Here is a 25,446-nt window from a genome sequence, read left to right as displayed (position 1 = left end):
CTGGAATCATGCTCAACTGACTGAGCCATGGAAGTACCCTTCTAAAACCATTTTAGATACAACTATTTGTAGACTTATACATCTGACTACATTATGCTAATTATAAAATATTTATGAAAAGCCCTGTCTACTTGACATGTTGCTATTATGTGAAAAATAGACCTTTGTATTTCCTGATAATTAGACTCACTGCGGAATAAAATTAACTGTTATTCTCAAAATGAAGTTTTTATTAGAAACATTTATATTAACACTAGCCAGAATTACATTATGTAGGGTGCTGAGAGCTCTTTAGACTCAGACTTCAAGCTTTTGATTTGCTGGGGTGAAAAGTTAACATAGACATTTATCCTGATATCTAAGATGTAAAGTACTTTATAAACACCTTTAAAGGAACATAAGGCAGATAAAGAGACACCATGTCATATTTTAATGGGCCATTTGATGGCCCTGTATAGTCCACTGCCTCCTGAGTGGAACTGTGGGACACACAGTGTCACTTAGGGTATATACTTCAAGCCAAATGGCTGGACTAAAGGTTTACTTACTCTTGGAAAACAAGATAAAAATGCCCACACTGGGGGTGGTAGTATTTTTCAAATTCTGTATAGGACTTTGAATAGAAATTTGACAAATTCTAAAATACCTGATTATTAAAGACCACCACTATAGGCAAAGTCATTTCAGTATTACTGGGATTAGATGCTTTTAGGATATCTTAGTGAAGTTTTACTGTTTTAATTGGAATTAATTCTTTATGGCAGTATGAAAGTTTACATCACACAAAGCACAAACAAAAAACTCTTTTTAATACTGGGTCTCTCCTATGCAGTATGGTGCTTAGTACTACTGGAAAATATGGACAGGTTTAGGATTTGTTATTTCAATTATTTTTAGGCAAACCTAATCTGACAGTATAACATGATGTAATTTGTAAATTTCACATGTGACTAAATTGAGATGGGAGAATGAGTTGATGAGTGAGCCTAGTTGACCACTCAGCATTTGAATCTCAACACTGCTTTGTTGTCTGCACAACACGATGAATGTAATAACTCTCATTAGGTGATAAACCTTTGCTTCCTTGTGAAAAGTGGATCTAAAAAGAAAGCCAACTGCCAGTACTAATAATGAAAGACATCCAAGTAAGTGATGGTACTCAACTATAAAAAGAAGTTCTATGTATAGTAAACAGAATGTTGTACATTAAAAACCATGATGTGAATAAACCTATTGTATGCTCTTCAACTGGGTGAATCACCCAAGTTGAAGATTTCCTATGAGGACAATATTGAAAAATTGACTATTAATATCAAATAGAATAAATAAAAGCTACCTTTAGGATTTAACTAAGAGTACATGTGTATATGCACATACACGGGACAAATTTCTCAGGATTCTTTGAACAATACAATGACTTTACTATCACCAGAAAAAAGGTGGACTTATTTTCAAGTATGTTTCTTGGGAACTAGCAGTAGGTTCTCTCAAATTAAGAGTAAAGACACCAGGTCATAAAGTGCCAACTCTTAGCACCAGAGAGACTTAAAACTTCATAGGAGGTGAATGACGTTACAAATCAGAGAATCTACTAATCTAGTTCTATGGAATTGTATTACTTTTCTCAACTGGAAAAAAAACTAGGTGTATGCCAAGTAGATTTAAAAAGCTAATCTCTTTTAAAAATTTTTTAGAATTCTAATTTATAGTCCTATATAAAATAAAATTGCTGGCTTATAATAAAAGGCTCTAAGTTTCAGAGATATGAACAAACAAAAAGGAACTGGTAACATAGTTTATATAAATCAAGGTCCCAGAACTGAAAATTAAAAGTAGTCTCTCAGAGAAAGGAATGGTGAAACTCAGTGTGTATTTTCACGAACACACCCAAAAACTGTTTTGTGGACAGCCAATCTGATTTCGAATTTCTGAACTGCCACCTGGTACCTTTAATCAACACTAAATCAAGTCTGAGGCAAGACATTACATGGACAATACTCAAATAGAAAGATAATAACTTCCTTCCTTCCTTGACAATCTCCAGCTGTCATTCAGAAGTGGAGTTATTTGATGGCTTGGGAAGCAGTGTCCATTGAGTTTTCCTTCCTGACCTGAAGAGATTCACTGCTGATGGACAATAATTCTCGAAGTTCCTTATTTTCAAGCTGGAAAAAAAAAGGTATGTTTATTTCAGTATTTTGATTGTCAAACTGTATCAGAATACATTGTTTTGGGCCAGGAACAGAAAGCATATTAATTTTAAACATTTGAAAGAAACAAAATAACTGAGAATTTCCTAAAATACTAATTATTAATCATTTAATATACATTTACTGAGTAATTTATATAAACCACATGTTAGGATTACAAGGAAAAAAAACCAAAGTCTCTCTCCACCTGAGGTATTCAGTGCTTGTTGTACTTTTTGTGGTTCCCGCTAGTTTTACTACTATTTCTTCTACCTTTTAAATTCCTAATAATATTTTTACTGTGCTCAGTCTTTTCTTCTGAATGTGCTACAGTTTTGGAGGAAGGAAGAAAAGGAGAAGAAACTACACATGGGTCCACAGCCAGGTACCAGTGGGTGTCCTACATATATCATCTCACAACAACATGTAGGGCAGGTACCATTCCCTACATCCATGTTCTCTAGAAGACGAGGACACTGTGGCTCACCAAAGTCCAAAAACTTGTCCAAACGCAGACAACGTGGATGTGATACTGCTAGGGTTTCAATCTGATGTTGGTGTCCTTTCCACTTAAAATACTGAGTAAAATTTGTTCCACATTTCCTTAGGGCTATTTCCATATTTGAGGTACATCAGGGATACTACAGACAAGGTTGTTCTACTGTTTTAACTAACTCCTAATTCCTACTTGGGACCTTGTCTCTCCCTTTGATTTCCAGCTAGGGCAGCTTGCACTCTGTATCCTCATTCTCTCTGTAGGAAATTCTAGGAAACCATAGCATTTTTAGGCTTCATCAAGAGTCTGCGTCCATGGTCATTAAATCGTCTAACATATAAAGTGCTTCCCTTAGTACTGTGCATCTCTCCTAGCATGTACAAACCATTTCAATATCATATAAGTACTAGTCTTATTCCTTTCAGTAGACTCTGTGCAGGGATCCTCTCTTTCTCTCTGATATTTCTCAAAGGGGCCATGACAGCATCTTGTAATAAGCAACATTCAAATGATTTACTGTTATGTGTTTTCTTAATAATTTTATGGGATTCTAATACCTCCAGGTCTTTTTTTTTCCCTTGGTAAATTATTGCTATTATAATAAAAATATTACATGAAAAGAGCCTTTAAAAAATCAAAACTGTAAGGCTTATAAAATAAATAGCATGCCCTTGGCTTTGTTCCCCAAGGGCAACTACTTTTAAAACTTTTATCTATTTCTTTTGGTACTTACTTCCATAGTTAATAAATGAATAATTAATAGTAATTATTATGCCTGTACTGCTATATATATATTTTTAATGTTTATTTTTGAAAGAGAGTGTGAGTGGGAGAGGGGCAGAGAGGGAGACACAGAATCTGAAGCAGGCTCCAGGCTCTGAGCTGTGAGCACAGAGCCCAATGTGGGGCTCGAACTCATGAACTGCGAGGTCATGACCTGAGCCGAAGTTGGATGCTTAACCAACTGAGCCACCCAGGTGCCTCTGTACTGCTATTTCTTGATGATCAATTTAAGACATTATCTGACTTCCTTTTATAGCAGAGGGATTTTAGCTCACATGTAATCTGTCTCTTCTACTCTCTCTACCCTCTCAATATGATAATATCTCAATTTCTAGCCAATACATAGTTGGCATTTTCATTGTTTGCTGCTGATTGTATTTACTTTCTTGGAAAGGATGTAGAACAGGAGTTTTAATTTTAAATCATGAACACACAGAAAACATCAATATACTGCCTAGGATAGCAATGGCATACCTTCTGGACTCTAAGAAAACTCCCTGAATATTGTGACCCTATAATAGCAACAATCTTACCTCTAATTGGGCTAGTTTTTCCTGAATCTTACAAAATTGGTCATCATCCACCTGAACTGCTTTCCTCATCACTTCTCCCATTTCACAGATTCTGTCAATCTGACTCTCAATTTCCTGTAAAGATTAAGATTAAGAAAAGACAAAGGTGAAAAGTTATCTTTTCTACAGATGTTCACGAGAACATATGCATTATGAGTTAAAAAATTCCTTTAATCTATGCTATAGAAGTTACACAGGAGTTTCATCACAATCTGAGTCTGAAGAGGCAAAGACATAATCAAGTTATCTTGTGGTATTCACAAATAAATAATTTGTTTTCAAAAGATTGATTCTAGTCTAACCAACCACTGGCCATTGAACAACATCTCTAAGTGGCTGTTTAACTTAAATTTGAGTATATTTATTGGCAGGAAGCTCACCGCATTCCAAGGTACCTTATTCTATCATTGGACATATCTCTTCGCAACTTTTTCATGTGAGTTAAACTGTTGTTTTTTTTTTTTCCCTTTTTTAAATGTTTATTTTTGAGAGAGAGTGAGTGAGGTGAAGAGAGAGAGGGGGACAAGGTCCAAAGTGGGGTCTGCGCTGTCAGCACAGAGCCTGACGCAGGGCTTGAACCCATGAACCGTGACATCATGACTTGAGCTGAAGTCCAATGCTAAACCAACTGAGCCACCCAGGCGCCCCAAACTAAACTGTCTCTTTTAAGGTTCAAGTTTTTTCCTCCAGATAACAGAAAATCATTTATTTTTCTCTTCTAGATGAGAGCTATTCACATATTTAAAATATTCCTGCTCCCTAAGACTTTTGTTAAGTCAGTAAAATGCTTTCAAAGGAATCTAAAATGCAACTTATCTTTCATAAATTCCCTGGAGCAAATAGGTGCCCATATTTTAATCCCGTTTTAAATAATATAGTACATGTGAATGTACAATGACAACTATGAAGCACTCTACAAACATAAGCACAATTACTAGGTCTCCCAAATTAAATCATAAGCAACCAAAGTATAGAAACTACGCCATGTATTTTTTTAAAACCATACTTCTTTTTTTTTTTCTTTTTAATGTTTATTTATTTTTGAGACAGAGAGAGACAGAGCATGAACGGGGGAGGGTCAGAGAGAGGGAGACACAGAATCGAAAGCACGCTCCAGGCTCTGAGCCATCAGCCCAGAGCCTGACGCGGGGCTCGAACTCACGGACGCGAGATCGTGACCTGAGCTGAAGTCGGACGCTTAACCGACTGAGCCACCCAGGCGCCCCTAAAACCATACTTCTAACAACATAGTATGATGCTATGTAGTTCAGTTTAATAAAGGTTTACTGACTGCCTGCTATGTGCCAGGTACTATGTTAGGGATAAAAGAAGAATTCATGCTCCTTACAATCAAGGAGCTTATAGTTTAGTGAAAGTACAATAATAACCAACCAAATATTGGGGCTCCGGGGTGGCTCAGTGGGTTGAGCGTCCAACTTCGGCTCAGGTCATGATCTCGTGATTTGTGAGTTCGAGCCCCGCATTGGGCTCTGTGCTGACAGCTTGGAGCCTGGAGCCTGCTTTGGATTCTGTCTCTCTCTCTCTCTCTCTGCCCCTCCCGTGCTCACTCTGTGTCTCTGTCTCTCAAAAAATAAATAAAACATTTTAAAAAATTTAATAAGCAACCAAATATTTACTGAGCACCTTCACCACTACCTGGCATTATGTTTGGTCAAGGAACTAAGCGTCCATTAATCTTGAAAAGAGATCTTGGTGAAGAAGGGAAGAACCTTAATCCCACTCAGAGAAAATCACCTGAACAGTCCCTTACCCCCTTCTTTCTATTCATATCCTTACAAAGGTATAGGGAAATCAAAGCAAATATGACAAACATGAAAGGAAAACAAGCTTACTTTTCTTCAAAAACAAGCAAACAATTTAAAACAATTCAAGATTTCAATCCTGTTCATTTAGAACTTATTCATCAAAATTTCTTACTGCCGAGTGAGACTGGTGAGCTTTCAGGACTGGTTCAGCATCCACGGCCTTTTTAGCAACCATTAATTGTAACATCTGTTTCCGGTACTTGCTCATGATGAGTTCCAAAGCATCCTGGTGTTCCTCCAAGGAAACCCATAGCTCTATAAGAAAATAAATAAATAAAATCACTTGGCAGTGATGTCTGAGAGAGAGCTCTCAAAGCCAAAGCTCTTAAAGTTGGAATTTTATGACAGTCCATGAGATATTGTGAATGCAAAGTTATAACTCAGTGTTTAAGTCCACAAAACTCAACAGTTAAGGTCTATCTGAAAAATAACTTTCTAGGCAGAGGCAGCATAGTCTGGTAGAAACAACATGGGATGTAGAACCAGAAGACATGGGTTTCGGTTCAATTCCGTGAGTTACTAGCTTACTACTACTCCTATGCAAATCATTTAACCTCTCTGAGCCTATTAACTGCATTGTAATATTAAATACTGGCTTATCTACCTCAAAATGAAGATATGAGAATATAATGTGATGATATATGTGAAAGCTCTCTGTAAACTGACATACAAATAACTTCATACTATCACTGATCATTTACTCATTAAACCTGAGAGTATATACCCTGAGGATAAAATTCATTTCTTCCACCTTGCACAAGAACATTTAAAAAACTTCTTCAATCAGTGTTTATGTCAATTAATAAACAAAAAATTTAAGCTCTTGAGGATATTAACTCTTTTCTTATGCAAATATCCATATGGGGATACACAAATAAGCCATGCAATAATTCAACTCTACTAAGCACCCACTTTGGTAAGCAGCCTATAAATACAAAATCAGTCAGATGACCTTAAAAAGGGTAACGTAAACTTTATTGTTACCGGGCCAGCAAGGGATAACGCTTTTTCAAAGTACTAATCCGGAGATATATACAAGATGTGAAGTTAGTTTGGCAAGAACTTTTGAAACATTATTGGATATTAGAAAATAATAACTACAGAAAAAGACCTGACTAACCTCTGTTTTCCTGCTGCAAGTCTCTAATCTGTGTGTTCTCTTGGGACAGCAGAATGTGAGGTTTGAATTTGGACATGTCCTTTATATCGGGTGCATCTTCTTGATACTGGACAAACAGAGACAGACTAAGCGCGCCGTTAACAGGAAAACAGCCGCGGATGCAACCGAAGAAGTTGGGGTCGGGGCTCCAGGGCAGCATTCTCAGCCCCGACCCCGCAGAAAGGTCTCACCGCCACCCTCTGAGAGCAGGCATAAATTTAAAGGCGGGTTCCCACCGTCCTATGCCCTCCACCCCTCCCGGTGCACAGAACCGGCGGGCACGGCCCCCTACCCTCTGCCCGACCTGGTCCGGAAGCGCCGTCCCCGCCTCCCTCATAGCGGCCACCCGCCGGTGCAGCGCGGCGGACTGATCCACTAGCGACTCTGCGGCCGCGTCGTGCTCCCGCAGCCGCTCCAGCAGCGTCTTGGCGTCTGTCAGGATCTTCTCGATGGTGCAGCTCATAGCGGCCCAGGACCACGGCCCCCCGCCCTGCTCACCTACACGAACCTTCCCTGAACCTGTCTCAGCGTTACAGACGTCACTTCCGGTATGTTTAAAAGGCGCCTAGGCAGCCGCCATATGCGCCTGCGCAGGGGCGGCCCAGTGCGCCGGTGACCCAGTTTAACCAGCAGCCTCGCCGTGCGGCCCCGCCTTGCGCGGAGCCCCAGGCCTGGCCTGGCCCCGCCTGGCCCCGCCTCTGGCTTCTGGCTCCGATGGCCAGGTAGTCAAGCTGGCTTCTGGTCCGTGTCTTTTTTCCCAGTGGGTTCTGACTGATGTGGATTGCTGTTCAGTCATCTTTTTTTTTTTTTTTTAATTGGTGCTTGGTTTCTTTTTAAAATTAATTCTTAAAAATTGTGGTAAAATACACATAAAATGTAGCATATTAAGCATTTTCATGTTTATTTATTTTGGGAGATAGCTAGAGCAAGTCGGAGAGGAGCAGAGAGAGGGAGGGAGGGGGAGACAGAGAGAGAGAGAGAGAGAGAGAGAGAGAGAGAGAGAGAGAATCCCAAGCGGGCTCCACGCTGTCAGCACAGTGCCGGATACTGGGCTCCATCCCACCAACGGTGAGATCGTGACCTGAGCCAATATAAAGAGTTGGACGCTTAACCCAGTGAACCTTTTTTAAATATATACTCTAGTACTGTTTAAGTGCATTGCCTTCCTTATGCAACCATCACCACCATCCATTTCCAGAACTCTTCCTCTTGCAAAATGGAAACAATATGTCCATTAAATACGAACTCCCTATTCTGCAGTCCTCTCAGTGCTTGGTAACCACTAATCTACTTTCTGTCTGTATGAATTTGACTACTTTAGATACCTCAAGTACAGTAAGTGGAATTATACAAATCATATCTGTTGTTTTGTTACTAGCTTATTTCACCTAACGTGTCCTCAGGGTTTATCTATGCATTTCAGAATTTACTTCCTTTTTAGGGCTGAATGATAGTTCATCAAATGTATGTGCCATATTTTGCCTATCCATTCATCCACTGAGGGACACTTCCACCTTTTGGCCACTGTGAACAGGGATGTTTGCTTATCTGTTTTGAGTCCCAGCTTTCAATTCTTTTAGGTATTTACTAGAAGTGGAATTGCTGGGTCATATAATAATAATTCTGCCTTAGATTTTTTGAGGAAAGATCATACTGTTTTTCACAGTGGCTGTACCATTTTACATTTTTAACAACATTGCATAAGGATTCCAGTTTCCCCACATTCTTGCCCACACTTGGTTCTTTCTTTCTTTCTTTCTTTCTTTCTTTCTTTTTTTGATAGCTATCTTCATGGGTATTATGATGCAGTCATTATTATTTTCTGCTTGCCTATTTTTCCTTTCTAATTCAATTAACAAATAATAAATTTAACCAGAATGGCACTGACTTCCATACTATTTGTTATATTGGTTTATAAGAGTTTACCATATCAAGCTTGTATGCCAATCTTTGTTCTTTTTCATTCATTACTTTAATAAATATTTTTGGTGAGACTGCTTTGGTTCAGGCACTGTTTAGTGTCTGAGAATGCTTCAGAAAATGACACAAGGTCTCTGCCCTTAGGGAGTTTATATTCTAATGGGAGAAAGAGTTCATACTCATGAATAATTGAAGTTCATGACAGCATAAGGAGGCTGGTAAAACAGGCAAGTGCCTCAGAGAAGTAGTGACAGGTTAGAGAAGGGAAAGAACATAGCGGGGGAAAGAACTATGCTTTTTATTTTTGTATTTCAACACATGGCACAATGGAGACATTCAATGATTGTCAAGAGGGTGATGGGGAACAAGTTAAACAAAAATAACAAATCAGGACCACTGATCGACAGAATAAAGAATAATGTAGAGCCACAGATACAAAGAGGTTTCATTCATTCATTAAAACAAAACAAAATACCCTCCCTAAGTGATCTCTTTCACTTATTTACCTTTGACTTCTATTCAGGGATGATGGTTCTCAAATTCATCTCTGTAGCCCCAATCTTTTCCATGAACCTAGAATATATTTGTATTCGCAGAGGGAGAAGATCAAAACCCGATCTCATTATTGATGTTTATATACCTGCTCTTCCCCATTTCAGTAAAGAGCATATTCATATATCCATTTGCCCAAAAGAGCATCCTGGAAGTTGTCCTTTATCCTTCCTATTTATTCTTTACACTTAATTAGTTATCAAAGCAATCTATCTCCTTTATACCATTAGGACATATTTCCTTCTTTTTATTCTCACTGCTACTGGGTAGTTGGGCCATCATCCTTTCTCACCCAGATGCAGCAACAGTCTCCCAACTGGTCTTCTCCCTACCTCAAGTCTTCTTCTTCTCTAATAGTTCTCCCTTAAGGACACCACAAGCCATGCTGCCCTTTCCATGGTGGCAATTATTCTTCTATGCCCCACCCATGTTAGGGCTGAAAACTAGACTGTCATTGTAATTCCCCAATGACACTGCCAAACCATTACTTGTACTTGGTTGTGTAATTACAACCTCTACTTTATTTGAAGTTTACATCATGCAGCTGAAGAATCTTCTGTCCCTCCTTATTGTTGTCAGTTACTGACTACCTTGGATAGTCCCCTTTATTCGTAGGAATAAGGAATTGGCTTACAGTCTTTTTGATTACTTCATTGGTTTGCTCTCATCTTGGGTGACATTCATGTCTATGTGGACAATTTGTATAATGTCTTCCTTGGCCTTTTCATTTCAAGAGACATTGAATTTATTTGGGCATCCATGACCACACCCTTGATCATTCACTAACAATTTTTCCTCATTGGGAATTTAAACTTTCAGGGGCACCTGGGTGGTTCAGTGGGTTGAATATCTGACATTGGCTTAGGTCATGACCTTACAGTTCCTGAGTTCAAACCCCACATGGGGCTTCTCGTTGCTGTTGGTGCATAGCCTGCTTGGGATACTCTGTCGCCCTCACTCTCTGCCCTTCATCCACTTGTGCTCTTTCTTTCTCTCTCTCAAAAATAAACATTTAAAAAAAGGATTTTAAACTTTCATATCTAGTCATTTGACTGCAACCTTTATTTTAATCTGTCTAGTTCTTGCATACTTTTCTCCCACTACTGTCTCTTTGACCTCATCCAGCTCTTTCATTTCTGAATATGTCATAATCTCTCTACCTATCAGATTATTTTGTTATGCTCTAATTTTCTTTCCCTGAATAGACAGGGAGCTTATGATAGCCAATGTGAACCACAGTCTCTCTAGTACCCTTAATTTCTGTGCATATAATTAATAATAATATATTTTAATTATTATATATACTAAGCCATATTATTATATAATATGTTACATGTTACGTATAATTATCATACATTAATTATTAATTATATATATGTATATTTATATATCTTTTTTTTCTTTTAAGTAGGCTTCATGCCCAACGGGGAGCCCAAGATGGGGCTTAAACACAGGCTCAGATCAGGACCTGACCTGAGATTGAGATTTGGATGCTTAAGTGACTGAGCCACCCAGGTGCCTCTGTGCACTTTTTTAAAAAGCCAAATGCAAACAGTAAACTCCAACCCTTGACCAATACTATGATTCTAGTAGTGGTTAAAACAGGATACAGGGTTTTTGTTGCCATTTTTGCTTTTATTTCTATGAACAAGTGTTGAGCATGTTTATAGCCTTCATATGGGAAGGATCCAATGGAGGAAGAGTTAAAAGAGAGGAGGGGGATGTATGAAGGAGGAAGAACCAGAAGAAAAGGGACATAGTAACTATTTAATAAATTTTTTCAGGAGTTACTATCTCCACAGTCAGAGCCACCGCTGCTGCCATCCTATCTCAATCTCCTATGCCAAGATCTTGGAGAAGACCTTCAAGTGGCTCTGCACCTTGCAACAAAGAAAAAAGATGCCAAATTTACCCAAGAGCAGTATCCTACCCAAATCCCAGTGATAATAGAACCAAGAAAGGGTGAGAAGCAGTTTCCTATCCTGGATAAAACTGAGTTCTTTGCACCTGATCACATCGAAATGCGTGAACTCATCAAAATAATTAGCAGACTCTTACAATTCAATGCCAATCAAGTCTTCTTCCTGGCTGTGAATGGACACAGCATGGTGAGTGGATCCATGCCAATTTATGAGGTGTATGAAAGTGAGAAGCATGAAAATGGTTTCTGGTATATGGTATATGCCTCTAGGAGACATTTGGAATGAAATTGTTGGTCTAAGATTAGAAAACTGGGTCTATTTTATTTTGCTCCTTTGTCCTCCATATGGTAAGTTTTGAGCTCTCATACCTATTTTTTTTCATGTTGTTGCTAACTAATGGCTTTCTAGGACTTGGTCTTGAAAAACCACAGACCTTCATAATTATGGTAAAAGAAATCTCAATAAGATAAGGAAAAATGTTTAGTCTTCTAGAAAGTCAGAAAAGCAGATGCTCATTTTGTATCATAAAACTTCTTGTAAATGTTAATTCTAATTAAGAGACACCCTGACTTCAGAGATTGTTGCTATGGTCTGTGAAAATAACCTTTAACATCTAAGAAGTCTGTAATTCTGATTTGCTGTTTTACTTAATAATTTGTCCAAGCCCTAACTCCCTGTACCGGTGACTGTGACCTTCCTTGGAAAGAGATCTTTCCCCAAATGATATGTCTCCCCAAAAGATATGTCCAAGCCTTAACTTCCTATGCCTGTGAATATGACCTTACTTGGAAAGAGATCTTTGCATTTGTAATTAAAAAAAGGATCTCAGGGGCGCCTGGGTGGCGCAGTCGGTTAAGCGTCCAACTTCAGCCAGGTCACGATCTCGCGGTCCGTGAGTTCGAGCCCCGCGTCAGGCTCTGGGCTGATGGCTCGGAGCCTGGAGCCTGTTTCCGATTCTGTGTCTCCCTCTCTCTCTGCCCCTCCCCCGTTCATGCTCTGTCTCTCTCTGTCCCAAAAATAAATTAAAAACATTGAAAAAAAAAAAAAAAGGATCTCAAAATGAGATCATCCTGGATTAGGATGAACCCTAAATCCAATGACAGTCGACCTTAGAAGTGGCAGAAAAGGGGGTACCTGGCTGGCTTAGTCAGTAAAGCATGCGACTCTTGATGTCAGGGTTGTGGGTTTGAGTGTTGGGTGTAGAGATTACCTAAAAGATAAAATCTTAAAAAAAAAAAAAAAAGAGTGACAGAAAAGAAGACACACAGAGTCAAAAAGAGGAGGAGGTCATGTGACGGAAGTAGAAATTGGAATGGTGTGTTTACAAGCCAAGGAATGCCAAGGTTTGCCTACAGCCACCGGAAGTTAGGGAAAAGGCATGGAATAGATTTCCTCAGAGCCTCCAAAGGGTATCAACCCTGCTGACACCTTGACTTCAGACTTCTGGCTTCCACACATCTGAGAGAATAAACTTATGTTGTATTAAGCCACCCGGGGGTAATTTATTATGATAGCCCTACGAAACTGATACACACATATAGTTGTTTTGTGTGCGTGTGTGTGTGTGTGTGTGTGTGTGTGTTAACGGAATCAGAAGAACATCATTGGTGATCACTGGTGATGTTCTTCTGATTCCGTTTAAAAAAACCCACAAAAAACAAAACAACTATATGTGTGTATCAGTTTTGTAGGGCTATCATAATAAATTACCACTGGGTGGCTTAACAACATAAGTTTATTCTCTCACATGTGTGGAAGCCAGAAGTCTGAAGTCAAGGTGTCAGCAGGGTTGATACCCTTTGGAGGCTCTGAGGAAATCTATTCCATGCCTTTCCATAAATTCACCCTTCTTCTCCTTCATGTATGGAGATTAAAAACAAAGAAACAAAAACTGTGATGGGTATATTTCTTAAGTAAACAAAAAGCCTATTCTTATTTAAATTAACGAGGGAATCCAAGAAACAGGCATTTGGGGTATTATCACAATGTTGGGAGAACAGCAAGATGGGTGGTCCTAGTTATGAAACCCAAACTACCTCTTGTTGGATTAGACTCTGCTGAATCTGCTTGCCTGGCAGAGTGGGAAGGCAGGTGAATGCAGCCCCAAAGTCCTATTAACAATGGTGGAGTCAGTGCAGACCAAAGGGTGGCTGACTATGCTTTTAATTGTTCATTTTTAAAAAACACTTCTGTGTATAATCCAGTGTTTATCATCAAATGTGCTCCAAATCTTTCACAAGTGTGCTGACCAATTCTGATCAATTTGTAAAACTATATGCAATAGGGTCACAAATTTACTTTTATTACACAGATATGTGCACAAACTGTATCTTATTTTCTGTAATCTGCAATTTCTTGTGAACCCCCATGTCCACCTTATTAGGTAAAATAGGGCAAAAACCCCAACCCTAGCTTTTAGTTGAGTCTGATAAACTTAGTCTAATTAAGTAATTTAACAGTTTCTTTAGGTAAATCAGATTCTTTTTTTTTTTTCAACGTTTTTTATTTATTTTTGGGACAGAGAGAGACAGAGCATGAACAGGGGAGGGGCAGAGAGAGAGGGAGACACAGAATCGGAAACAGGCTCCAGGCTCCGAGCCATCAGCCCAGAGCCTGATGCGGGGCTCGAACTCACGGACCGCGAGATCGTGACCTGGCTGAAGTCGGACGCTTAACCGACTACGCCACCCAGGCGCCCCTAGGTAAATCAGATTCTTATGTGTGATTGTTTTTCAGATTTCATCCCCCTTTTCCCTCTTTGACCCATGATGGAGTATGGGTATTTGGAGGTGTTGGGCAAAGAGTGTCCCCTGCAAACCCCAGCCTTTGGAGGTGTGATTGGTCTGTGGTTGGTCTGGTTCCATCCCTCAGAAAGCTTGGTCTTTCCTCTCTAGACTCGGGACCTAGTAGTCCTCCCTGACCCATATGCAGCAGTGGGGAGGGGTTTATACATCTAATACCTCCTTAAGGCCATACCTCTCAATAGGTTCCTGGCTGAGGCAGTATTTGGAATCCTTAGTTATAGGACCACCTGGGTACCTCCTGATGTTGCAGTGAATTCCTCTGGTAAGTTTCCTAGCCAGTTTCTCAGCTACTGCTCTCATTTCCTTAGAGGCCAGTGGGAACATCTGGGTGTCTTCCATGTTGTGATCACCATTTCTCTTTCTCAATATTTTGAGAGAGAGAGAGAGAGTGCACGCGCAGTGGAGGGGCAGAGAGAGAGGAAGACACAGAATCTGAAGCAGACTCCAGGTTCTGAGCTGTCAGCACAGAGCCCCATGTGGGGCTTGAACCCACGGACCGTGAAATCATGACCTGAGCCTAAGTCAGATGCTTAACCGACTGAGCCACCCAGGTGCCCCACCATTTCTCTTCTTTATATCAGCAATGGTTGTTGTGGGGCCAGCAAGGAGTCCTCCTCTTTAACTAACGAGATATAGATTATCAAACTCTTTGTTTAAAAGAAATCTACCTAAGTCGGGGGTGGGGGTGGACAGGTTAAATGGGCGATAGGTATTAAAGAGGGCACTTGTGATAAGCACTGCGTGTTGTATGTAAGTGATGAATCACAAAATTCTACACCTGCAAGTAATATTGCACTGTATGTTAACTAACTGGAATTTAAATTAAAACTTGAAAAAAAAAAAAGAAAACTTGCATTTAGAAGGTTAGGTTCTGGAATTATAACTAATTAATTTTAATTTAATTTAAATTAGTATTATATGAGAGAGCAGACCCGATGAGTTCAAATTTTACTAGAAGAAATAATAATGGGTATGGAATGGAATGCTTTACATCTGCATAGAATTTCAAATGGGAAGCAGGACAAAACATTCTTCTATTTTGGACTTTAACCTGGGACTTCACAGAAGAAAGGTCAGGACCTGTATGTGTCTGTGTCTTCCCACAATCTTCTGATTTTTTCCACAGTCCACCCTGACAGAAAGGGCAAGATATTTTTTTTCTACTTCCTCTCAGGCCTGGACACTCCCAAAGTATCCCCTCCCTCCTTTTTGGAACTGTAAAGTGAAAGGAAAGAGAGGCCAGTTGATTAATAAGAAAGCAAATGAGGTATTATTTCTAAATGCAATATATGTTATGAAGTTATGGAGTTATTTGTCAGCAGAAACACTGAGGTGAGATATGAATCGCTGTATAATATAGAGTATCAACCTGGGTTAAGAGGCAAAGTTGGCTCCAAAGCCTACTGAATGTTCCGTAAAACATGAATGAGATTGTAAATACTTCACTCTGTAACATGGGCCCACCTAAATGGGTAGGCACTGTGTTCTGATTCAAAAGATTTATCACCCTTACCCTCATCCTTGACTGCTCAGTGTGTCCCTAAATTATGGAAACATATAACCAACAGTGACAGATCCCCTTCCATCGTATGGAGAGCCACATCACAGAAGATTCTTGGAATTTGAAGATTTAGCATTCGTGACCTTTGAGTATTCTCAAAAGATCGTGACAGTCCATGAAGTATGGTGATTTTTCTACTACAAGCTAGTGTGTAGGGTCTCTGCTTAGCTAGTGAGTTGGTTTAAGCAACAACTTAACTCTGCACTGGCACCATTTTATTGTTGCATATGTGGTTTTGTATTCATTTTGTGGGGAAAATTATATGCTGCAGTCATCTTTTCAAATTTGCAGTATCATAAAAGTCTCAGGCTTTTTCACTCAGGAATGTTAAGAGTCTACTCTATAAGAAACTGTTATGCCTTTGTAAGGAAGACTGTGTTGGTTGAGGCAAAGCTGTAAAGTGGTAAGAAGACAGTCAAGTTGTCTTCAAAACTACTTTGAAGGAAATGGGAATCCTGAGATGATGAAGTCTGACCACCTTGGTTTGCATCAACTCAGAGAAAAATGAAAATGCTTAGCCTATGCCAGATAAAATGGGCAATTTTATCAAAGTTTTGCCTTTCACATCATGCATACAGCCAGAACTGGGGAACGTAGGTTTGTTTATAAGCTTTGACAAAAAGCTGTGCAGGTTCCCTGAGAACTCTTGAAAACTCTGCAGCTTTCAGCCCTAGCTGAAAAATATATTAGACTGTTTTTGTTTCCCCCTTGAATTTTGAAAGAAATGGTGCTAATCAAAAGGCCCATAATCTAGATTCCTGATTGATGTAGTCATCTCCACTGTTTTTTTTTAATTTCTTTTTCTTTTTCTTTTTTTAATTTTTTAATTTTTTTATTCTTTTTTAATATATATTTATTTATTTATTTATTTATTTATTTATTTATTTTAATATATGAAATTTATTGTCAAATTGGTTTCCATACAACACCCAGTGCTCATCCCAAAAGGTGCCCTCCTCAATACCCATCACCCACCCTCCCCTCCCTCCCACCCCCCATCAACCCTCAGTTTGTTCTCAGTTTTTAACAGTCTCTTATGCTTTGGCTCTCTCCCACTCTAACCTCTTTTTTTTTTTTTTCTTCCCCTCCCCTATGGGTTTCTGTTAAGTTTCTCAGGATCCACATAAGAGTGAAACCGTATGGTATCTGTCTTTCTCTGTATGGCTTATTTCACTTAGCATCACACTCTCCAGTTCCATCCACGTTGCTACAAAAGGCCATATTTCATTCTTTCTCATTGCCACGTAGTATTCCATTGTGTATATAAACCACAATTTCTTTCTCCATTCATCAGTTGATGGACATTTAGGCTCTTTCCATAATTTGGCTATTGTTGAGAGTGCTGCTATAAACATTGGGGTACAAGTGCCCCTGTGCATCAGTACTCCTGTATCCCTTGGGTAAATTCCTAGCAGTGCTATTGCTGGGTCATAGGGTAGGTCTATTTTTAATTTTCTGAGGAACCTCCACACTGCTTTCCAGAGCGGCTGCACCAATTTGCATTCCCACCAACAGTGCAAGAGGGTTCCCGTTTCTCCACATCCTCTCCAGCATCTATAGTCTCCTGATTTGTTCATTTTGGCCACTCTGACTGGCGTGAGGTGATATCTGAGTGTGGTTTTGATTTGTATTTCCCTGATAAGGAGCGACGTTGAACATCTTTTCATGTGCCTGTTGGCCATCCAGATGTCTTCTTTAGAGAAGTGTCTATTCATGTTTTCTGCCCATTTCTTCACTGGGTTATTTGTTTTTCGGGTGTGGAGTTTGGTGAGCTCTTTATAGATTTTGGATACTAGCCCTTTGTCCGATATGTCATTTGCAAATATCTTTTCCCATTCCGTTGGTTGCCTTTTAGTTTTGTTGGTTGTTTCCTTTGCTGTGCAGAAGCTTTTTATCTTCATAAGGTTCATCTCCACTGTTTTAAAGAGTTATCTCCAGAGATTTACTAACAACTTACCTGTGGCCCTCAGACTTATTATGATTCTGGTAATCATGTCAGATTCCTTTGTGTATGTCCACATGTCCATTGCCAATCACCTTAGGACCAATTTGCCAAACAGATTATATCAACAGAATTCTGGAAGACAAATTCCACTACCATATCTACTCTAGATAACACTGCTGGTCCTCCTACCTCACCACTGCAGAACTGCAAACAATACTTTAATATACTTTTTACTAAAACCCACAATTCCAGTACTCTCCCACAATTTCCCACACTGTTGAACCACAACCCTCCAGGACATCTACATTATACAAAGCAGAGTACTTCAGTATGCACAACAGAGAGTGGCCTACAGGAGAGGCAGTCTTGTGGAAGTCCCTGTCTAATTCTCTTGCTATGCTTGTACAATCTGTTCCTATCAAAATCTGGAAGACGACTTTTTGGGTCCATTCAAAGCCACAGAGATAACCAACTGCATTGAATTCTACCTCTCATTATGCTATTCTGTGATATTTTTTCCTATTACTATTCTGTACTGTGCCTCAGGAGGCCTACATCCTGCCCCCCTTCTCCTGACATGGGAAGCCAAAGTTTACAGAAGAGAATACTGGTTTTATAGAACCATAAACATCTCTGACACCTGGTCTAATGGAAGGTATTAGATCCAGAAGAGCTGTCATTGGAACCAAACTCCTACTTCAACAAGAATAATAGCAATACTGGGGCGCCTGGGTGGCTCAGTCGGTTAAGCGTCCGACTTCGGCTCAGGTCATGATCTCACGGTCCGTGAGTTCGAGCCCCGTGTCGGGCTCTGTGCTGACAGCTCAGAGCCTGGAGCCTGTTTCAGATTCTGTGTCTCCCTCTCTCTGACCCTCCCCTGTTCATGCTCTGTCTCTCCCTGTCTCAAAAATAAATAAAAATAAAAATGTTAAAAAAAAAAAGAATAATAGCAATACTGATGTTTAATAAGTGCTTACTATGTGCCAGTCACTGTTCTAAGGACTTTATATTAATTACTTAATCCTCATGATTATCCTATGTGTTAGATTTTTTTTCTTTTTTCTTTATTTTTTTTAAGGCTAGTTGAGTGAAGCAGTGGGAGTGGAGAAGGAACAAAGAAACCTGTAACTGGCTATGATCAATTAATTATAAACACCACTGCACTCGGACCAGCCCCATGTATTAGATACTTTTATTTCCTACTTCATGCATGAAAGAGCTTTAGTATTATCTGTCAAGCTCAGACTTTTATGATAAGTCAGGTTTTGGTTATACAATCGCATAATTCCTTACTAAAAATCTTGGGTCCCATGTATTCTGAGATTCAGAAAATTTAAGATTTTACGGAGGCACTGAGATCTATAATATTGATATTATAGAACACCCTTGGCAGGGTCTGGGGAAGTACTCAAAATTAAACAGATTTCTGCCGCAAATAAATGCATATTGATTTAACATGGGCATTAAAGATTATATATAACCTCACTCAGCAATAACCCAAGTCATGTTTTTTGTTTTACTTTTTAATACTAGCTTTATTGAGATATCATGTATGATGAATTTCACCCTTTAAAAGCATACAATTTGGTGGTTTTTAGTAGATTTTAGAAGTTGTGTATTGATCAACACTAATTCTAGGACATTCATTACCTGAAAAGAAATTCCATAACCATTAGCAGTCACTTCCCATTTCCCTTCTCACCCTAGTCCTTGGCAACCTTAATCAATTTTCTGTCTCTAATGATTTGCCTATTCTGAGTATTTCATATTAAACAGAATCATAGAATATATATCTTTTGTGTCTGACTTCTTTCACTTAGCATAATGTTTTCAAGGTTTGTCTATATTGTGGTGTGTATGAGAACCTCATTCCTTTTTATGACTGAGTAATGTTCCATACAATGGAACAATATATCACATTTTATTTACCTCTTTATCTGTTGATGGATATTTGTATTGCTTTTTGGCTATTATGAATAATGCTACTATGAACATCTGTGTACAAGTTTTTGTGGGAACATATGCTTTTGATTTTTATGGTTAAATACCCTGGAGTGGAATTGCTTGGTCATAAGGTAACTCTACATTTAGCTTTTTGAGGGACTGCCAAACTATTTTCCAAAGCACCCACACATCATTTTACATTGTCAGTTTCTTCTCATCTTTGCCAACACTTGTTATCCTTCCTTTTGTTGTTGTTGTTAGAGCCATACTAGTGGGCGAAATGGTATCTCACTGTGTTTTTGATTTGTACTTCCCTCATGGCTAACGATGTTGCGTATCTTTTCATATGCTTAATGGCTCTGATATATCTCCTTTGGAGAAGTGTCTATACAAACACATTGATCATGTTTAAGTTGGATTTTTTGTCTTTTTGCTGAGTCATAAGAATTCTTTGTATATTCTGGATTTAAGTCCCTAATCAAATATATGATTTGCAAATATTTTCCTCTATTTTGTGCTTGCCTTTTTACTTTCTTTATGGTAGTTTTTGAAGTACAAATGTTTTTTTAATTTTGATGGAATGTAAATTACCTGTTTTTAATTTGTTTTTTTATGTTGTAGCTGTAATAGCTAAGAAACTACTGCATAACGCAAGGTCATGAAAATTTACTTTTGTTTCATGTAAGAGTTTTATATTTTCAAGTTCTTACATGTAGGTCTCTTATCCATTTTGAGTTAATATTTGTATATAGTGGGAGGTAGCCAGCTTTGCTGCCAAATGAGTTATGAAAACAAGCTTTCAAATTTCAGAGATTTTTGGATTTTGTAAGAATATTTAAGGGATTATAGGCCCTTATGATCCTGCCCCCTGACCACAGGTGGTCGAAGTAGGCATGGACAAGTCACATGAACTGGAAAGAATGTCATTTTAAGGACAGTAGCCAGTCTCTATATTGTATGATGGAGCTTGGAGTTGTTCTGTAAGCATTTTGGTGACCTCTTTCAGTGTTGGAGATGTTGAATAATGAGTAATAGTACTTACTTTATGGGGATGATCCTGACCGGGTGAAACAAAACAAATTAATATGCTTAATTTCGAGATGATTAAAGTTTGGCTTAACAGTGTGAATTATGTGCATCTTTTACACATAATTGCATCTTTTACAGAACAGGCTGCCTACAGTTAATTGTTTTCTTTATCATTCCAGAATTAGGCTGCTTTATGACAGAATATAATCATTACTTTTATTTGGGAGTGTGTATGTCTTTGTTACGAATGTTTGTTTGTAAGAAATTGGGAGAGCAGACCACAAGAGGAACATGAAGATCTGAAATCTTTTCAGTGTAACCTGGAGGAAAGTATGGGAAAAGGAGCTGGACTGGATCTGACACGGTGGCAGCTGGGTGAGACAGTCAGTGAGCCACATGTGATCCCTGTTAAGGCTGAGTAAGTCAGACTTTGGAAACTCTAAACTATTGTGGCTTCCTGTGGCCAGGGCCCATACCATATTTTGTGTGGTGGGAAATAGGAGATCTTTCCTGAATACCACACTTGTTCCCACCGTCAGTCATCCTTGAGAAGGAGATGAGGCTCCTAAGTAGAGAAGGCCAGCCTTTTACTCTGGCTGGGTCTGGGAAAGAGCAGGAAAGCCCATGGCCTGGGAAGGAAAGGATAAAAAGCGTTGAAAGGACCCCGAACTTTGGGAGGAGAACTGTCATTCTATACCACTGTGGCCGACTGAAGGTCACTGGTAGGGAACCCTCTGTGGTAAAGTATTGCCAGTAGATACAAGGGCAATGATGACTAAAATTTTGTTTTAAATAACCATCTTTTCCTGTGTTGTAGTTTCTTTTATCTTTTATTTTTTTTATTAATTTTTTAATATTTATTTATCTTTGAAAGCTAGAGAGACACAGAGTGTGGCAGGGGAGAGGCAGAGAGAGAGAGAGGGAGACACAGAATCGGAAGCAGGCTCCAGGCTCTGAGCTGTCAGCACAGAACCCAGGAACCATGAGATCATGACCCGAATTGAAGTCGGATGCTTAACCAGCTGAGCCACCCAGGCGCCCCTGTGTTAGAACCTTTTAGAGGGCAGAGATTTGTGGGAAGTCCTAGATTTTTAAGTCTTGACAGAGTAGGTCTGAAGGTGGGAAGTGAGAAGCTTTCCCTGGTGCCACACCTTTAAGTTAGCCTGGCAAATGTGAAAATGTTAGCTGTAGACAGGCTGGTACTGTTTGTGGCTATGTATTGAACTTCATTTCCTCTCAAGTCTGTTTCCATCTGATCCTAATTCTTGGCTTCACCTCTTATTTACAGTTCTGCTCCTGCTCATTAGACTGGCATCAGTATTTGGTATTCCCTGTTGGACTTTTGGCCTTTCCTCAAGGATGTGTCTGACAGCCACTTTAGTATTTCAAGTCTCCAAATCAAGCTTTGTTTGGGGGTGATGAAAATGCTCTAAAATTAGATTTGTCATGACGGTTGCACAAGTCTACAAACATACTAAAAATCACTGAAATGTACACTTTAAATGTATGAATTTTATGGTATATGAATACTGAATATGGTTGTGAATGAAACTGTTAAAAAGTCAAGGTCACTGGCCAGTGCACAATAAACATAATAGTAGCTTATATTTTTAGTGTTGACTATGGGAAACAAAATGGTCTCAAGGCTTTATTCATATTTTTCCCCACAACTGTATGAGGTAGGTATTATCACTGTCCCTACTCTTACAGAGAAGGAACACATAATTTTCTCTCAGCCTTATAGCTTATATGTGCCAGAGTCCAGATAAGAATTGGGAGTCTGGCCTTAGGATTAGTATTCTTGGCCACTATGCTATAGTGTGGTGTTTGGTCAGGGTGGGGAGTTAAGTATGTCTGTTTTTCTTATTTGAAAAAGGAGGTAAAATTAGGTACCTAGAATGGTAGCGGGGGTGGTCATTGAATGCTTGGAATAAAGTACTGAAGTGACTCAGAAGGCGGATCATTTATTTCTTGTTACATAATAAACTACCCCCAAACTTAATGGCTTAAAACAATAACTATTTTGTTCATGAGTCTGCCGGGTAGTCCCTGTGGTCTGGGTCAGGCTGGCGGATTCTGGTTTGTGATTGCTTGGCTGGCAGGAGGCTAGATGGGAAAATATTTAAGTTGACTTTCTTAGTCATTTTAAATTGGCTTAAGGTGTAATATATAATATTGTCAATTGAAGCATAGTGGAAGTTCAGTTTTCCAAATCTTGCTTAACAGTTATTCTTAATTATCTAGGAGAAAGAGAATACAATGTATTATATTCTTTAGTATTTTAAGTATTTCAAGTCTCAAAATCAAGCTTTGTTTGGGGGTGATGAAAATGCTCTACAATTAGATTGTGGTAATGGTTGCACAACTTTGTGAGCATACTAAAAATTTGGGTATTTCGGTTGTAAATAACATGATTGAGGCTGTTCACTTAGATTACTTATGTTAGTGTTCTTTTGAGACTTCAGTCTAATCTCTCATTTAGAGACTATCAAGATATTTAACTATCCTATGTTTCAATTATTGAAGGAACACTCCTTCAATGTATCTTGGATAATCAAGTCTCCTTTGAAGCTCTAGCATCTCATAGAAGAGGAATTCATTTTAGGGTCAGGTCCCTCTGACTCTAAGTCAGTAGGCTTAACTGTCTTTATCATATTTGACTTTATTGATCTAGCTAAAATGTGGGGACTATTTTCTCAGCCATTTGAGAATTTTCTGCTTCAAGCTTCTGCCTCCAGCTACTCCTTTATGCCCATTTCTGCAGTCTTCTCCCTGATGGATAGTTGCATGTCCCAGTAGGTGAGAACTAAAATGTAGTCTTATGTTTATGTCATAATACTGTCCTGTTGGACCACTCAGCTTAGTTTGTCTGTTCTACTGATGGTCTTGTATGAGATGGGCCATGTTCAACAATAAGCCAAGAAGTTCCAACAGGTTGCTCCTAGGAAGTGAGGATTATGGTTTTTATTTCAGGCCTCTTCCTTTTCTCTGGTCACAAGGCCATACATATTGTGGTCAGTGTTTTGTTTGTTTGTTTGTTTTGTTTTACTTTTTTAAAAAAATTTGAGTGGAGTTGACACGATGTTACATTAGTTTCTGGTGTACAACATAGTGATTCAACATCTCTATATATTATGCTATGCTGCGATCAGCATTTTTCTTTTTTTTTTTATTTTAAGATTTTATTTTTAAGTAATCTCTACACCCAACATGGGGCTCAAACTTACAACCCCAAGAGCAAGAGTCATATGCTCCACTGACTGAGCCAGCCAGGCGCCCCTCTGTGATTGGCGTTTTGAGGAGGATAGGCCAGTTTATCTCCTGTCTTCACCTACTCCTCCTGAACCACTGTATGGGCTTTGAATATACCTAGTTGAATATATCTAGGTTTAATCTGGGTAAACACCTACCAGCTGTGTAACCCTGGGAAAGCCATTTAAATTTTCTGAGCCTCAGTTCCCTCATCTATAAAATGAGGATTACATGAGTACTTGTGTAACATGGTGGCTGTAGAAATGAAAGAGGCAATATATACAAAGAACCAAGTATAGTGCCTGGTCCATAAATAGTCGGTGCTAGTCTGGGATGATTTCAGGGTTAAATAGCACAGAAGATCGAGCTGTGGAACTAGTCAGTTTATTGAGAAATGACTCCTAAGGAAAACAGTCCTAAGGTGAGGCAGAAGTAGAAAAACTGACCCTAGGGCTGGAAGCACACATCCTGCCATGATACTCTTCAGTCATTACTGCAGATCTCAGCTTACCCTGAACAGTTATCCAGCCAGATTCCTGGGGAAGTTTCTTTGCAAAGGTGCCAAATAGCAACTTTGCCTCTTTACGGCAGCTCATCAGTTGAAGACTGCTGGAGTCTGATGCTTTGGACAGCCCAAGTACCAAAATCCACTAAACCTGTCTTTGAAAACATAGTGTGAACAAAGGGAATAAGTGTATTGCTTACAAGATGTGCAGGTATGTAAAGAAACAAACAAACAAAACCCTGGGGAATTGCATCTCAACAACAACTTGGAATGATTATATGCATTATTCCAAATATATATTCTTTCCTTTTAGGAGTTGTAAACTCAAAGACCAGGAGGGGCCAGACAGGAATTGTGAGTTAATTGAGCTTAGTGCTAGTAACAGGGAGTGGAGGGCCTTGGGGTCAAAGTGAATTCAAGAGAGCTTGTTTTTCACACACCCCCGCTCTCCCCCCCCCACCCCCAGATAATCACAGAGGATGTTTCTTGACCAATTCCCTTTCTGACACTAGTTTCACCAGTCATAAGTGATTAGAATTATGTTAACACTAAAACAACTATTTATACTGTCTCTTCCTTCTAATGCCTTACTTTCTATCACATTTATTCTTTTAGGTTAAAGGGAATAGATCCGTTGTTCACTCCAATTTTTAGCGTTTGACTTCAGTTTGATAAAATACTGAAACGCGGGTACTGAGTGAAAAATGAGGTTGCTAAAGGTTAATGTTTTAATGCTTTTAATATCTAGTAGTGCCACTTCTGCATCTTGTCAAAATGAGACAAGTTCCATTCTGGTAGGACTCAGAAGAGCTGCTAACAAAGAATTACTTGATTTAGTTAAAAACAAGAAAGGGCAACTCTTCCCCTGTATGCAGCTATCATCCAGAGCAACTATCCTCCTCCTTAATCTAAAAAAAAATACCCATTCTAACTCTGACATTAATGTAAAGAGGACTGTCAAGTAGTCATAAACACTACATTAAAAAT

At 39.0% G+C, this 25,446-nt stretch overlaps 2 protein-coding genes and 1 pseudogene across 2 annotated transcripts in view; 2 read left to right on the top strand and 1 right to left on the bottom strand.

The window, feature by feature from the left end:
* Window positions 1–202: 202 nt before the first annotated feature.
* SIKE1 (suppressor of IKBKE 1) lies at window positions 203–7,569 on the bottom strand. Its single transcript, XM_058716122.1, has 5 exons — window positions 7,330–7,569; window positions 6,987–7,092; window positions 5,979–6,121; window positions 4,002–4,115; window positions 203–2,165 (listed from the first exon to the last, which is right to left on the bottom strand). Exons 1-5 carry the CDS (start codon window positions 7,486–7,488, stop codon window positions 2,064–2,066), a joined length of 624 nt encoding a protein of 207 aa, XP_058572105.1. The 5' UTR covers window positions 7,489–7,569; the 3' UTR covers window positions 203–2,063.
* LOC131504136 (bile acid receptor-like) overlaps window positions 7,464–25,446 on the top strand; it is a 51,377-nt gene continuing 33,394 nt past the window's right edge. Inside the window, exon 1 of the mRNA XM_058716121.1 lies at window positions 7,464–7,573. The gene's annotated coding sequence lies outside the window, so the exon portion shown is untranslated. The remainder of the gene's footprint in view (window positions 7,574–25,446) is intronic.
* Window positions 10,916–12,384, top strand: LOC131504138 (microtubule-associated proteins 1A/1B light chain 3B-like; annotated as a pseudogene).

This window comes from Neofelis nebulosa, chromosome 2, assembly GCF_028018385.1.
Source record: "Neofelis nebulosa isolate mNeoNeb1 chromosome 2, mNeoNeb1.pri, whole genome shotgun sequence".
Taxonomy (NCBI): Eukaryota; Metazoa; Chordata; class Mammalia; order Carnivora; family Felidae; genus Neofelis; species Neofelis nebulosa.
This window is presented reverse-complemented; position numbering and strand designations above follow the sequence as displayed.

Bases quoted from the DNA above. Each gene is read 5' to 3' on its own strand.
- SIKE1 (XM_058716122.1), bottom strand. From the start codon at position 7,488: ATGAGCTGCACCATCGAGAAGATCCTGACAGACGCCAAGACGCTGCTG. The intron at 6,122-6,986 runs GTTAGTCAGGTC...ATTTTCTTATAG, and splicing joins CTTGCAGCAGGAAAACAGAG to AGCTATGGGTTTCCTTGGAG. The intron at 2,166-4,001 runs GTAAGATTGTTG...TTTTTTTTCCAG, and splicing joins AAAAACTAGCCCAATTAGAG to CTTGAAAATAAGGAACTTCG.